The 16,262-nt window shown below is 32.0% G+C and overlaps 1 protein-coding gene across 2 annotated transcripts in view; it reads right to left on the bottom strand.

The window, feature by feature from the left end:
- Positions 1-755: 755 nt before the first annotated feature.
- The window catches only part of OtopLc (proton channel otopetrin-like c), a 58,940-nt gene continuing 43,433 nt past the window's right edge, over positions 756-16,262 (bottom strand). For both annotated transcript variants that reach the window (XM_090110507.1, XM_090110508.1), the window contains exons 5-10: positions 11,674-11,791; positions 11,308-11,416; positions 9,606-9,779; positions 6,829-6,989; positions 6,199-6,361; positions 756-2,874 (exon numbers count right to left, since the gene is read on the bottom strand). In XM_090110507.1, the coding sequence (XP_089966633.1) occupies positions 1,868-2,874; positions 6,199-6,361; positions 6,829-6,989; positions 9,606-9,779; positions 11,308-11,416; positions 11,674-11,791 (1,732 nt within the window). In that variant the 3' untranslated portion in view covers positions 756-1,867. The remainder of the gene's footprint in view (positions 2,875-6,198; positions 6,362-6,828; positions 6,990-9,605; positions 9,780-11,307; positions 11,417-11,673; positions 11,792-16,262) is intronic.

Genomic DNA, 16,262 nt, shown 5'->3' with positions numbered 1-16,262 from the left:
AACCCTAATGGCAGCTAAAGTTACCGGTATAAGCTCCAAAACATCTACCAATTATATAAAACTTTGGTGTTTCTCTTTTCCTAACTACTGGGTCCATTTCTTACATATTGCTATAGATTTAAAACTTGCATCCAAAATACTGACGCTATATAGCAAAAATACAGCAAAAATGTTCTAAACTTGATCAGAATTATATTTAATTTTATTTAAAATGTAATAAATACCTACATGTATGAAATTTATAGGTTGAATTATTTAGTCACTGCACTACAGATTAAAAAGATGTCAAAAATATTAGGTCGTCAATATAATAATTGTTCCCATTGTCTAGATTGGTGTCGCGCAAATATTACTTTAGTATTCTGTTATTTGCTGTATTATTTTATATTCTTTCATAGAGTTTAGTTATGTATAAACAAAAAGAAAACAAAATATATGAGCCATATATTATGTTTACGTGTTCATGTGAATTTATGAGCAAAATTGTTTTCGAAATATCTACCTATATGCTGGCATTATGGTAGAAACATCAATAATTGTTCATTTTTCAAATCTTATTAGAAACTAGCGGTCCGCCCCGGCTTCGCCCGTGGTACATATTTACGTTTTCTCTACATAAAAACCATCCTCGTACTTCAAGGAATATAATAAAAAAAGAATTATCGAAATCGGTTCAGCCGTTCTCGAGTTATGCGCTTACCAACACATTTTGCGATTCATTTTTATATATAAGAAGAAGATTCAAATTTTGCAACAACTGGTATCTTTTAATTAATTTTCTTGTAGATTTCTAAAGCCATAAATATTTGCGCAACACCATAAAGTTGCTCGTGTTATACAGTTACATATTATAGATATAAAAAAGGAAATATACATTGAAGTCGTTGTTTTATCACGGAAAGTCGTCAAAATATTGGGCCTGTCTATAAACGAAATTAATAACGGACAATTCAGTAGTCCCTTAGATACATAAAATCGAAAGAATAGAATAAATTCTATTGCTCTGACGGGATCACGGGTGGCCGAATTGATCGATTTTTCTGTTCTTTAAAAATGTATTTTAGGTTTTAAAGATTTATAGTATTGTAAAAAAAAGTCATTTATATAAACAAAAGGCCGCCGTAAGGACATTTTCAACAGTTTACAAACAGGCCCAATAATTTTATTCGACATAATGGATATAGAGGTAACTGTGATTAACATTTAGACAAATGTCTACAAATTGCTTTAAAAAACAAACTTCTGTTTTTCAAATTCCAAGCATAATTCAGAATACATTGGGTAAAGAGGCTACTCTTAATAAAATATAACCTATTGGAAGACATTTCCTTTGAATCAGATTGGATGAGTAAATGCGGTATGATGTGGAATGTAACTAATCGAGATTACGAACTACAGCTAACTTCTAAGCGTGAAAACGTGAAAATCAACACAGGAAAATCTTTATCTACGTCTAAACGCAACAATAAGCCTTGGAGCAACTACCCAAATAAATAACATTAAAAACAATCTAGTTAAAATGTTTAATGTGAATAGTTGAGCCAAGATCACCATTACTCTAACAAAATAACGCTAAATCATTCCAACCCGTTCTAAATGCAAAATACTGAGACTAAAATATCAACAGGACTATGGTAATTAAAGCGTCTGATAAAGCTACCAAATAAATAACATTAAACATCTTAATCTCAACTTAACGTAACCAACTTCGAACAAATGAGTGCACTGGGAAGTGAAGTGATCTAATATGAAATGCTTAAGACTTATAATAACGAATCCATCAGAATTCTATGGCACTAACATCTACACGATGTTTACTTTAAAAGTATTCGTTAAGTTTGTGGAGGTTTTCCTTTGGCGTTGTATGCTACATGTATGCTGGTTTCATTTTATAGGCCCGTTTCCAGATCTCGCACAAACAGACAGTCGAATGGAATCTATAGAAGATCGCTAAAGGCATGGACACGTGGGTTATTATGGTCCAAGCCCAAAGCCCGTAGAAATGCAATTGCACAGGATGAGATTCCGCCCTAGATTTTTCCAGCGTATTTATTGCCCACATCGCCAAATTTGTCACTAGTAGAAACGTCACTATTTCCCGTCCTGGCTTCTTTCGTAATTGTTCTGGCGTCTTCGCAGATCTTCTACTTGCGTCTAGAATGAACATTGTCTGACATGTTGTCTGTATGAGAGACGAAAGCGCTGTAACCAAGATTAATATCGTATTCTTCTCAATGGTGAAATGTCCACCAATGATAGTGAATGTGCCGTAAATGAACATGCCGGTTTGTGCTCCAACAAGCAGAATATTGTCCAATTCAAGGTTTCTGTTCCCTTCGTATTTAAGATTACGAACGCAGACCATTCCCGCCAAACTGGCTATCGTTGTCATCGCATATAGCGCTAATTCACACAAGTTAACTTCTACAACTGCTAGTGTCGCATAATCTTTTTTGGAAACGAGAACGAAAAATAGAATCAGAGATATGATAGTGAGAACGAGGACTAAAATGCCGAAAAACAGACCTTTATGCGCTCTGGCGCAATCAACACTATACAAATGTGGCGACTTCTTATACGCGAGACCTTCTAGAATTCTCGCCTTCGCTATGGCTTCTGCGACATCCTTTGACGGATATTTAGAAATATTTTTCCACATCACGTATAGAATGGCTGCACAAATAAGCGAGTATTCGATAGTGCAAGGGAATAGGAAGGGTGAAGCGTCTTGGACCAAAGAACCCATGATGTTAGTACGTCGACACTCGAATATGTGATGTGGTCCCTTGAGCCCGCGCGGCACGCGGAGGTGCGCGGCCGCGGGGTGGGAGGGGGGCACTTCTGTTGATAGCGATGCAAAGGCCTTCTGGAACGCTGGAATGAAATGAATATAGATTAATTTGTTGAAAATGGTAACTTAAAAAAAGAGCGTGTGCGCAAAGCACAGGTGTCAGAAGTGAAACTTCTTTGGTAATATTCAAACGTGACGTGACGGTATTGCCATGACGCGCCGTTGGAATTTTTACTCTTAACGAAGCTAAAGAAGTTTCACTTCAATAGTTAGGCTATAGTTTAGATTTTGAAATGAACACAATTCACTAGTTACAGGTGGAAATAGTGAATTGTGTGCTTCAAAATACAGAATACATATTTATTGCAGTAAACAAGTTTTTTATTAAAATCATAAAAACATATAAAATAATGTTCACAATGTAGGACATAGGTAAAAAAAAGATACGCAGCAAATCTTAATCTTTTCGTTTTCGGAATCGGAAACGTTGATTAATGAAAATAGATTCCCATAAAATTCGAATGGCTCTATACTTAGTTCTCAGTTATATTTCGTACGGTGGCTGAGTTAATGGACTACGAAATTAAATTTATTTCCTTTCGTACACCCTGTCCGGTCCATAATTTAATTTGTTGTCATGATTTCATTGATTTATCTAGGTACATTTATATTATGTAGAACATAGTCCGGGATGCCAAAATATGAGTCTTGATTACTAGCGTATTTTATACAATTTAAAAAAGTTACTAACTAGATATTATTAGCATTATTTACTAAACAAAGTATTATCTTTGGTATATTTGTGAATATTACTAATAATGGCAATAGTGTATATTAATGATAAAACAGGAAATATATATCTAATACACAATTCTAATACAACGATTAAATGTAACAGCATTCATTATCTCAAATAATAGTATCTGCCAGATGTTCGAATATCGCATAACCAACGAGCTATCGAATAATTATTTCGAAATGACGCTGTAATTCAAACTCACGAAATTATCTGTCAAGCTTGATCACTAGAAATTAGGTCGAGAATCCTTCCGGGGTCAAACGCGATTGGAACGCTATCGACATAACTTCGGGAACACTTGACGAGGGTTCCAAGAATTAATATCCAGGCAATGGGAATATTTATCGATAAATGCTATGGAGTACGGAAAAAGTAAGGAATGACTTTTTAATTTATTTCGAGGTCAAGTAAAATGCGTTGGCTTTTTATTCTATGTAGAGCTTTAAATTAAATTGTATAGCATTTAATTAATAGTGTGAAAAGAAACAGTAAATCAAAAAATTCGATTTGAATAGGTATATAGTTACTTTATCGTAAGCCATATTGTCTCACGCGGTATAATTTATGAATTTTATGATAAAATAAGAATTTTAGAAATAATTATAATTATTAAATCAGCATAAAAATTATCCATTCTAAAACTAATCGAGAATGTTATTCAAAAACTAAAAAATGCAGTGCAGTCCGACGTGAACGACGGCGTTTTTATAGGATCTCGGTAAAAGAGTACAAGTATATAGTTACCAATTCGGGGAAATAAACTGAAGTCAAATTTCGAATGTAAAACAAATTCCGGGTCGGGATCGTGCATAAAAAATGAGGTTCGTTTCGATAAAATGAAAATCCCTTTTGTTTTGCGACTAACCGGACGAGAAATTACCTTTTCCCAATTTATTTACTTCAAAAACTTCCCTGAAAATATGTGATATTCAACATCTACCTAATACTATTAGAAGCAAAAAACATTTTTTTTAAACCGTAGCTCGCAGATAATTTAATATCTAATATTAAAACACAAATAATATCATAAAGCATAATTGCCTCTTATCACACCTTAGCAATGAAAAATTGTTTAAGTAATTAATAAAAAATTATTTTGTAAGATAAATCAGATATTGTAGATTAACGGAAGCGGAAGAATTTTTAATTGAACTTTGCGATCATCCCGAAAGTTTAACAAACTTTATAGTTACTCATGTCATTTTAATTAGGTGAAATTTATACTGAGAAAATAAAACTTCAAAAGTTATATACATTTAAAATGCCCTTACAACACACAATACTCCAAACCAATTTAAACTATGGATGAATTAAAAAATTCATCATTCATATATTCATATTTTTATTTTCAATCACCCTTCATAATATAATATTCAGGATAATCCACCGTCGAATGTAACAATCAAGCCAGCATCCGGGCTGATAAATCAAATCAAGCAAACGGCTTTGTAACTACATTCAGCCGTCACTATTTAATTAATTCAATTAACTGAACAAAGGAAATTATCACGTGCTCGCGGCTGCTGTGGAATTAGTTTTATCTCTCCACTCCACTCTAACTAACTTTATTTTACTATGAACCACATAAATGATAAAACAGTGGCATTTTATAGATTTATTAATTAACGGTACACTTGAATGTAACTGTAATGAATGGAATGGTAAAATTGATTTAGTTACTTTATCATTTGAAATGATATCGTAATGTTTGACTTTAACACTCTTTTTCCGGAGCTTTTTCTAAGATTTATTTATTTGTTTAAACTTTTTTCAATTTTTACAATTTTATTCAATTTTAATGAAGCTTCTTCAGGTCCTAAAATGAATTATAATATCCAAATTTCGGAAATATTTAATTACTAATATGATTTTATTTTATGAATAACGATAGTAAGAAAATCATATTCTAGTATGTATCAGTAATATCGTAGGTACTTTGATAAAATAAAACAGAAATGTACAAACTCTACATTCATCAAAAATCGCTTTACAAAATAAACACATTTACAATTCACAGTTGATTGAAATAACTGAGAAAAATCCACACGCATTACAAAAATACGGGTTGAAATAACATTCGAATGAACACCATTAAATAGTACCGGGTCACGCACCCATAGGTAAGTACCTACATTTCTTTCAAAACGTGGCATTGTGAATTATGAGGTCGTTGGTATTGAACATTGACACAGTATAAATAGAATGTTACGTTTACATTGTATGGAATAAAAGCTATCCTTTTAAAAACTCATTCGTTATTTGCTTTTCAAATGTTCGTGCACGATTATTGTGGTTTGTGTTGTTACCAATTTTTTGATGAAAAGCTTACTCTTGCATAATGAACAAAGTTTGAATAGATTAGTAGGTCAAATTATTGTTTTTTGACAAAAAATGAAAAACTGTTTTTTGAAAAGGTGGTTAACGTCATTAGATATTGTATGGAATGTTAGTTAGATAATAATCATTAATTCATTATTTATGAATGAAACAAGTATCTTGTGTTGCTCAACAAATATTTACCACGAATTGATGGAAATAAAGGACACGACTAGGAAGGGGTACGAAAGGAACATATCTGTAATACTTTTCCTACACTAAGTAAACTTACCAAGTCTATGCGACAATCCGATAGTTTTGTTCTCCGGGTCGTAGAAGGTGAGTATCTCATGCTTCGTCTCTTGTACCAGTACGTTGAGCCAAACACTGAGGTTTGTTCCAACCATGTGCATGAGACCAAATCGAGCCACGATTTTGTGTTTGTACACTTTCATCTGAAATTGTTATGTTCATAATTAAATATCAATAAAAGACTCAATTGCAAATCATGTTTTATCTCGTTTAACGATAAAGTGACTTTATATATCACTTAGATTGAAAAATTAGATAAAAATCATAACATTATTTAACTACACTCGATTTGAAAAATACCAAATATCATCACTATTGAACCCACAGTTTTGATCGCGTGCAGTGTGCACTTTTAAATGATCACGCAACAGCAGTTCCCCATACTAATATTTGTCCCTTACAGCTCAGTTATTATTGAATCAAATTTAATTATTAATCAACATTCATCCAAAGAGCCGCGAAACCGTAACAAATAGGCTCAGTTAAATGCCCTTTAAAAATATTATTATTACACACGCAGTTGATCTATAAGAAATATTTAAAAATAGCAGATAAAGTCTCAATCTCTAATAAATCAAACACATATAATAAACTCAAAACCAATACAAACCTCATTATTGAGAAAGATGAAGTACATCTGTATAAAGATGAAAGCCATTCTTGTTGCCGGTGTGAGGGCGAGCAACACGTTGTGACAATTGGTGTTCCTCTCCAGTTCCCAGTACTGACCGAATTCGAGCCCAGAGTAGATCATGGAACCGATACCGAACGCTAGAAATGGTAAATGGGAACCTTTTAATTGAAAAAAAATATGTTTGCGTGTACTAGTGTACACACGTAAGAAGTGAAACTTCTTTATGACCTTATTTTTCAAAAAATAATTTACTATATGCAACTTTACAGAAATACGTCAATCACGCGTGTAAGGGATAAAAACAAGATGGCGCGTAACGAAAAAATGTTACACTAAATTTTTTCCAACCCCGATAAAGAAGTTTCACTTCAACAATACAAATAATTGAAATAACAATATTATTATTAATTTCCCAGCAAGAGGAACATAACCGATATTATTATCTTCATAAGAGACTTTAAAAATATACAAATAAGAAGGTATTATGAAGATAATGATTAAATAGAAAACATCTACCTGAAACTAGAACAATTAATGGTAGGAAATTGAAATAAAGTTGGCGCTTAGTATGTAAATAGGTACATATTCGTATCACCTAATCATTAAATACCTATTTAGTTACCTAGTATTGGAGGATACGTTGATTTTAAATGCTATTTATACAAAAGAAAATACATAGCTAGCGAAAACTTTTATAAGGGCCGATTTTTCAATGCTTGGATAAAACTTATCCGTCCAATAAAGTATTACACGATAATATTAAAATGTCACGTAATCTGTCAAATACGGGCAATTAGAATACGTTTTTAAAATGGTAGTTTTATACATTATTCGACGAATAAGTTTTATCCAAGCATTGAAAAATCGGCCCTAACTAAATTTTAAATTATTCGTATAATAAGAACAGTTTTACGAGAGTCGCTTTAACTGGAGGCAACTGCGTAAGAAAATTAATTGAAGTAAAAAAACAAAGACCAAAATAATAGCAATTTGTTTGCAGACGGAACGACCAAACGCGACGAGGAAGATTAAACTAAAAAGTAAACTTTGTAGAGTGTCCGCGTAGATTAACAATCCTCTCGACTGAAATAGTTACTCTTACTTTTATTTTCACCCGGCATTGTTGGGACGTTCTCAACTTTTATGTTTATTCTTGCTAAGTGATAAAATTATTCGTTCTTTGTTAGCACTGTTCGAAAACAATAATAGAATTTGTTTATAGCGAGAGACAAAATGAAGAGACTGGAGAGGCAAATTTGTATTCACAAAGATATGAATTTTGTAGATATTTCATTCTGTATAGCTTCTTACAAAACAGTATTTTTGGTCCATCCCATTCTTTTCATTTCGCGTGATATAAACCTATTTCTATTCATAAAGTAAAGAAGTTTCTACTTCATAAAACTCGCGAATAGAAGTTGCCACAATAAGGCATTTGTTTTTATTGTTCTGTGGGCATTATGCATGGTGATGTAAAGGAAAAAGTTTTTCTAAGAGATAATTTGTTCATTCACGCAGATTTTTATTGGTCTTATATGTATAATGAAAATCTTATATGTATTAATATAATATTATTATCAGAGGAGTAGCTATTAGATCCGTATAGAAAGCTTGATTAAAAAATAAACGGTTGTACAATTCAAATTCTTCATGAATAACATTCTACCTTTCAAGATTTACCCCTTGCACTGAAAATTTCGGTTTAAATAATAAATTAAAATGTAATTTAAAAATGTACAGACAAAGAAGATTGATCGTCTTCTCGTCTGAGGAGATAAATCTAAGTAGAAAATAAAAAGTAACTTACGTTCCAAATAGAGATAGGACTTCTTTTAAAAGAGATTTAGTAAATTATTCTAGAAACTTCTTCTGAAAATTTTTCAAATCTTTAACGTTGTCTGCGAAAAACTGTTACAACTAAATATTTTATTAATATAAACATAAGAACATCTTTAATGTGTTAATATCAAATTCGGGGTCTTATAAAATTATAAGAAACAGCGCCTACGTATAAATTTGCAAAATTAAAATTTAGAAATCGGAATCCTTAGATTGTGAACCATATTTATAATTTTAAGGCAATAGAACTCCTTTGCTCAAAGTATTATTTTTTCTACCTACATCCTTAATTAAATCACAGTTAGAAACTATAGAACCTATGAAACCAGTCAAATCAAATACAACCCTTTCATACCGTAATGTAAACTACTACAAAAACTTTGTGTGCTCAACTTTAAGGGTAAACACCACAGTCCACAGTTTACAAATAGTTACTATGTGTAATGCGTCCATTTAATCCCATTGCTTTACGTCAATTTAGTAAATAATGATAATGTAGGTAGTTACATATATTTAATTCGGAACGCAATTTGTTACGTGTTTTGGAAATTGTTATATTTGAACATGGGAAAAACCTTGAAACCAGTCCAAACTAAATTCCTAATAAATTTCATGAAAAAAAGACAAAATACCATGGAAATAAAGACAAAATATAATTAAAATGATACAACATTGGAAAAAAACACATTTATATACACAACTCACCAATAGCCCCCAACGTCAAGTAGATGCTCCCAGTTTTCACAGTTTTCGCAAAGCCCAGAAACAAACGCTAGGGCAATATAATAATTTTCGGTTGCATGGTCGCTGCACTGCGTTCAGTACAAGAGGAACAAGAATCGGACTCCGATTGGGATGAACTGTCTGATTCTTTTGTGTGTAAAAGATATATGTATAGTCTGATAGTCACTCACCAACAGCCCCCATCCTCAAGTAGAAGCTCCCATAGTGGTGTGTTCTGGACGTTAACGCAAAGCCCAAAGACAATCGTTTGGCCAATAGTTGTGGTTGTACGTGCGTGGTCGCAGTACTGCGTTCCGTACGGGAGGAACACGAGTCGGACTCCGATTGGGATGAACTGTCTGATTCTGTTTAGAAATTAGAAAAATTCTTATTTTTTAAGCGGTTGACCAATAAGGAAATTTATTTGTACATTCAGTATGACTTCGAATAGCTTGTTAAGGATATATTTTACAAGCTATTCTTGATACACCCCAGTGATAAGAAACTGGCAATCATATTTTTTAATAATCCCCGACATCCGACGTAATAACTAATACGTATTTGTTTGAAGCATAAAATGCATTTTCAATAATAACTAAGAACTGTCACACTTTTAAGCAGCATCATCGTAATAACAAGGAATAATATTATGAAAGTTTGATACAGCGTTCGGAACCGTACGATAATTATCGTACAAATACGATAATTTCGTGTCTACGTACGATGTACGATAGCATGTTATTATCGTACGCTGATTGTACGATAATTTCTATCATGCAAAATTCGAGAATTTATATCATTTCACCCATACAAATATGAAATTTTGACGTGTTTCATATCGAACTTTCATGAGAACAGTGAAATTTTGTCCGAGTGAATTTTAAACTTGGCGCGTTTATTGAACTTAAAGTGGAAAAGGAATCGGTTCAGGTCTGTAATCTGTACCACGCGTAAAACCAAAGAGTATAATGTATAGTAGGGCACGTAAAACGTTTAGGTTTCAGTGTCCTTTTGATTTGACAGCGGTAGTTAAAAAAAGACTAACTATAGAGAACTTGCATATATATCAATATTACAATTTATATGATTTATTTTATATATAATTGAAAAAAAACTAAATGTACGATAATTTCTGTCCATATTCGCCAAATGTACGATAATTTTACGCCCCTGGTACGATAATCAGTTCACTTCAGGTTGCTAACACTGGTTTGATAAGAACTGCACACACAGCACACAAAGCTCAATACAAAATGGATTTACATGGTACTTATCCTACGCGTACACTACAAGAATATTGGGTTTATACTGACAAAGTTAGTTGGCTTCGAGAAATTTCAGAGCGGCAACAAGACCGCAATATCTTAAGGAATATAATTCAAAAACACCCTGCCTCTACAAACTTAGTTAGGAAGCCATATTTACTACACAGCATCTACACAGGTACACGTCGCAAGAAAATTTACTTAAAATCGAGACGAGGACTTGAGTAAACTTTAATTGAAGCTCGACCCTCGTCGAATAATGAATTTAATAATAAGTTTCAAGCGGTTATATAATTGCTTAAAAATAAATTGATGAGGAAATTGTTCTTTAACCAAAAGAAAATAATTATGTATACCTAATGCTTTGAATAGAAAATATATCAGATTAGATAAATACCATTAGTTCACTGAGAATACTATCACAGATTACCTACGAAATAAGATATACTATACTAAAATCGTCTATAAATGCCTATATTTACTACTAAGTAGTAAATACCTACTACTGTTTTCACATCTAACCTATTCTGATTAAATTTGTTTTAATAAATTCCGAGATTCACAATTCCTTATGTTTTTTCATATAAATTAGCTCAGGATGGATATTTTTTGTAAGCAAAATACTCACTTGCCATAACTGTAGTATCAGTTGCTGAACGTGATCTATCTCGAAGTAACGCCGCGTACATGTAGAGAAGAAATACCATGCTTCCAATGTAAAGGTATAAATAAAAACCCTGCAAAATATAATACGTGCATAAAATAGAAATAATAAAGTAAATATAGGTACCACATATTTTGGTCGAATATTCAAATAGATCTAAGTGCTCATGAATATACTCTTTGATGTAAGTCAAGTTTTCAATTGCAATTTGCGTTTCACAAAGCTTTAACATGCGACTCGTGTATTTTTGAACGAAATCGTATGTGAACTTTATAGATGCAATTTTTTTTGTTAGTGAATATAATAAATTTATGCGTCATATTATGTTACCTCATAAAACGATGGTGGAATGTATGTAGAAATAACTTCAGCCATAGGAAATGCAATTCCCATCACAACCAGGAGCTTTCCGTATAAAGCTGAAAGCGTCGTTGCGAAAGCTTCACTCCTATAAACAAATACATACTTTGTAGTATTAGTTATATCTTGATGAATATATTATATATATTATATTGAGATATTTGAGTACTAATTAAAACCACATATTAGTTGTATTTAGGTACCTATGTCATAATATTTAATAATATTTAATACGAATAAAAATTAAAAACATTTATTTAATTGTTGTACCTATTTGAATGAATGCAGGTAGGTACCAAAATAAAATGTAGATTCAAATAATTTGTATTTATATCTTATCTTTATTATCGTGTGACTTTAAACAATTTCAAAGGGTTTTATCCATAATATCATTCGACCCAATGTTTGAACATTTTATACCGAGCGTAGTCACAGTCAGACAGCTTGAAATATCTTTAGAATGTTCATGAGCATCAATTTTAAGCCAAGGAATAGAAACTCACTCCCGCATATTTTCCCGGGTAAAATAAGAAATTTTGTCAGTGTAAATATTATAATCTTTATCCAGTGGGTAAGTAGACATCAAATGGTTTAAATGGTTTATTTCAAATATACAATCTATCTTTATGTTTAACTGTTTATTGGAAGTACTCAGATATTTTAGGTACTTAATTGATACTTTACTATACGATACTTTAGGTATATTTAATGCTTTTTGGAATGACTTATTACACGATCGACGATGAACGATTTGATGAATGTTTCGCTTGAAATAAAGAAAATATTTATTATCTTCTTCTCTCTATCATATACCCATGAATCAAGTTAAAATTTAAAAACAAGAGCTTTTTGAAAATAAAATTCTCTTTTAAACATGATAGGTATGATTATATTGTCCTGCTACTTAGGCGAGGTCTGCAGCTAAAATATGCTTAGTGTGACAACCCTACAAATTCAAATTATTATTAACGATGCTGCCATGAGCACAACTAATATATTCGGATTAAATGGTGTGTATTGAATTGTAATAATCAAGATCAGAGGCTTTATATACAGACCATTAATACGACGCGTCACATGTCAAACCGTACGAGGTAACGTGTTATTTTGATTTGGGTACATACCTACCTATACCGACGAGTTAAAATTTCTACTTGTTCTTACAAATTAATCTGGAATTCCTTTGTTATTTTAAGGACTGTACAAATAATACATTCTTCCCTTTTTATAAAATGTATTTGATAATGCTTTTTAGTTTTTACGTAACTTTGAATTTTAATTATTGTACCACGATAACATATTTTAATCAGGACAACCCCGTTTCGCAATCTGATATTTCGTGTTCATAAAAAGTTATTTTTATAGATTTAGTTATTAATTAAAAATCTGGGGCGTTCTCGTGAAACATGCCCTTATCAAACTCGTTAAGCACGTGAGAAAGGATTCATTAAAGCTCTTTATCGTAAAATAAGCTTTATTATTTTCGGGTCAGAGTCTCATTTTCTGTACCCTCATCAAGCTGTATAACAGTAATCTGTTTTAATATTACAGAAATAAGCTTTTATCGTTTCTTCCCGTCCGCCAGAAGTGTTCCCTTGACGTTGAAAAACTTGACATAATAAACACGTTCAGAATAATTTATAAAGCATCTTTTCTTTTAATCTTGAAAGAATACGGTACATTTATAACGGATTAGCATTATGAAGTAGGAACTGTTTACTGATAGACGTCAAGTCCTTGAATGAGTGAGAGATTTCAAACACGAATAAGAGCACATAATATAAACATAATTAATCTAAGCCCTATCTACGTATCTTTGTAATTGATAGCAAGACTAAACATACTTCTAAAATTATAGATAAAAATGTAGACTTAATGCATATTGACTACTTATATTAAGAATGTTTCAATATGCAAATTGCATGTTTAACATCATCGTCTATAAGTCTATAATCAATTGAATTAATCACTTGTATTTGATAATAGTCAAAGATAAGCAAAGATAAATTTAATTTGCTCATAATCCACTGTTGTCATTACACCAACATTCAAGGTGGCACGATGGTACCAAGGACGCAGAAAGGCACTAAATAATCATAAAACCAGAAAAACTAGACCCGCGAACATTGTTAGATACAATAACGTTCACGAAACTTCGTTGCCAAACTTGTAGCACTCAAGGTGTTTTCGTGTCTGGTTTTTGTGAGCCCTCATTCCCTTGGGGTAAGCCCCCTCTCGTACATGCTCCGTTACCATGACAACGGCGTGTTATTGGCTCCCCGCAGCTATCCTAACGATACCTCCAAAACATACGTATCTACACAAAAGGACGGGACCTGGTTTTTGAGAGATACTCCTTGTGCGTTGTTCCACTTTTAACTTCGCGAGTTGAATGAACGCACTTGAATACGAATTATTTTGCAAGTAGTTAGGAGGGATTATATATATAAAGTATCATGCATACTCGTCTCGCAATTTAGACGCGTCGAGATTGCAGTACAAGAATGGAACAAAAGAATACCTAAAATTTACATTTGTACTAAGCAGAGATTCACGTATTCTTTCACTAACATTTTGCACGAATCATTTTTGAAATGAATAACTTGTGACGGGGATATATTTTATCGTAATGATTTTACTTAGATATATTTAAAAATAGAATATGTGTATCAGTTCCATTTATGTTTGAAGTTAGTCTTATTTTCAGTTAGGTACTTACTTCATATAAAAAACAGAACATGACAAATAAAAATTAATGGTATTATGATTTATGAATTGTAACTAAAGAGAAGCTTGATCAGTCATCATCAAAACAAAGTATCAATACATCTTAATATATCTTATAATGAGGGAAGAGAGCTTTCAATTCAATTTACTCAAGATGATTGTTACCCGGTACATTTCTACTGTGATTAACATAATATCCAAATGAAAGTAGTAATATTATGTATATATGTGCATTGGCCATAAAGGCAGTTTTATCCCTTGTGATTAATGTCTATGATATCATAAACGTGACGTCATTGTAGGGAGAAAAATAAAGTCTTGGAAGGAACTGCCCCATTAAAGAATAGTATTCATTTTTCTTCTTTCCAAATGAAGGTTTTACCATAAACATTCTCTTACTTTCATATTAACTACTAGGTAAAATATACCATAGTACTACAATCTGAACAATCTATTAGTTCTAAATGATCTAACAGGTTTTGAACACAATAAATCATTCAACGATATTGGCTTACAAACATTTTCCACAGTAAACTTTCTATAATCATTCCATTACAGTAACTAGATAAGAGGCGGCCGCTCTTATAATTAACACTAGCAGTAAACAGAGAATTCCCATTACCCTACTAAGGAAGATTTTATTCTAGGAACAGTCGAGCCTTTGTAATGAGGTATAATTCCGCCACAAAGCGGTAAGTATTGTCAAAGTACCTACTAACTATTACTATGTAATAGTGTGCTTTTAATTTAGAAATTAGAGCACGTAAAAGAGGCATGCGCGTTTTTTTGTATACCTACATATTACACGATAGGAAAATATTGTTTTCATAATGTTATTATGCACAATATTACCTACACGATTGAAAAGTTGTAGAGCAGTCAGCTATAAAATGTATTTTCATAAACAAAGTCTGTATTCAAATAGATAGCTTAAATTAGATCGTTATTTTTGCTATCATAAAATATACAAAACTTGTTTGTGACATAAATATAGCAAAATGCATATTACAAGTACATATCCTAATCGAGTACGGAAGTAAACTCCAGACGAGTGCATCCCAATTTCGCTCGCAAGTGCTAATGAAATTTCTCGAGATGAGATTCTCTTGATATCGATGGGCTGCACTTCCGAGTAGTGGTAGATATTTATTAAGTGCGTTAGGAGAATATGATACTTGATCTAATTACGACACTGTTATGTTACTTTGGAACGTGAGTTATTACAATGTAAGAACATTTAATAAGATTATGTATTAACCCACTTCTAATTACTTTATTAAATAAAAAAATGGAAGTTATTTGTTAATCGAGTAACAAATATTTATGTTATATCTTATGAGTGCAATAGAAAAAAGCTACAAACTTTTCGCATTGTTTATTTAAATTAAATCACAAAAAAAGTGTGAAATAATATAAATAAATAGTAGAAATAATGAATAACAGCTTAAGAAACTTCGATTAATTAAGTCAAATCTTGCAACTCTATCAAGAGAGCCCTTTGCGAAGGGAGCTTGTGACATGGAGAGTCACACGTAACGGAGGGTTCTTAACTGAGACATGACGATTTAAAGACATGTGTCATGGTGTAGACCTTACAATGGAAGATATGTATATTTTATATTAATAATGTTTTTAAGTTGAATATGTTATGTATTTTATGTTATTATTAAATACTAGCTTTGCTGGTGCGTGGTTTGCTTTATGCGTGATTTGATATTTTTGTTTTATTTATCTTTCTATGTGAATTATGTGATAATTTAGCTTTACATATTACTAGCTTTCTACCCACGGCTATGTGATGCGTGTGATGCTTATAAATAATCAATGATACA

The sequence above is a fragment of the Colias eurytheme genome, chromosome 15 (assembly GCF_061535395.1).
Source record: "Colias eurytheme isolate Ceu_HAF_F1 chromosome 15, ilColEury1 Martin Lab GWU primary, whole genome shotgun sequence".
Lineage (NCBI taxonomy): Eukaryota > Metazoa > Arthropoda > Insecta > Lepidoptera > Pieridae > Colias > Colias eurytheme.
The sequence above is the reverse complement of the archived record's forward strand: the minus strand, read 5'-3'. Positions and strand labels throughout refer to the sequence as shown.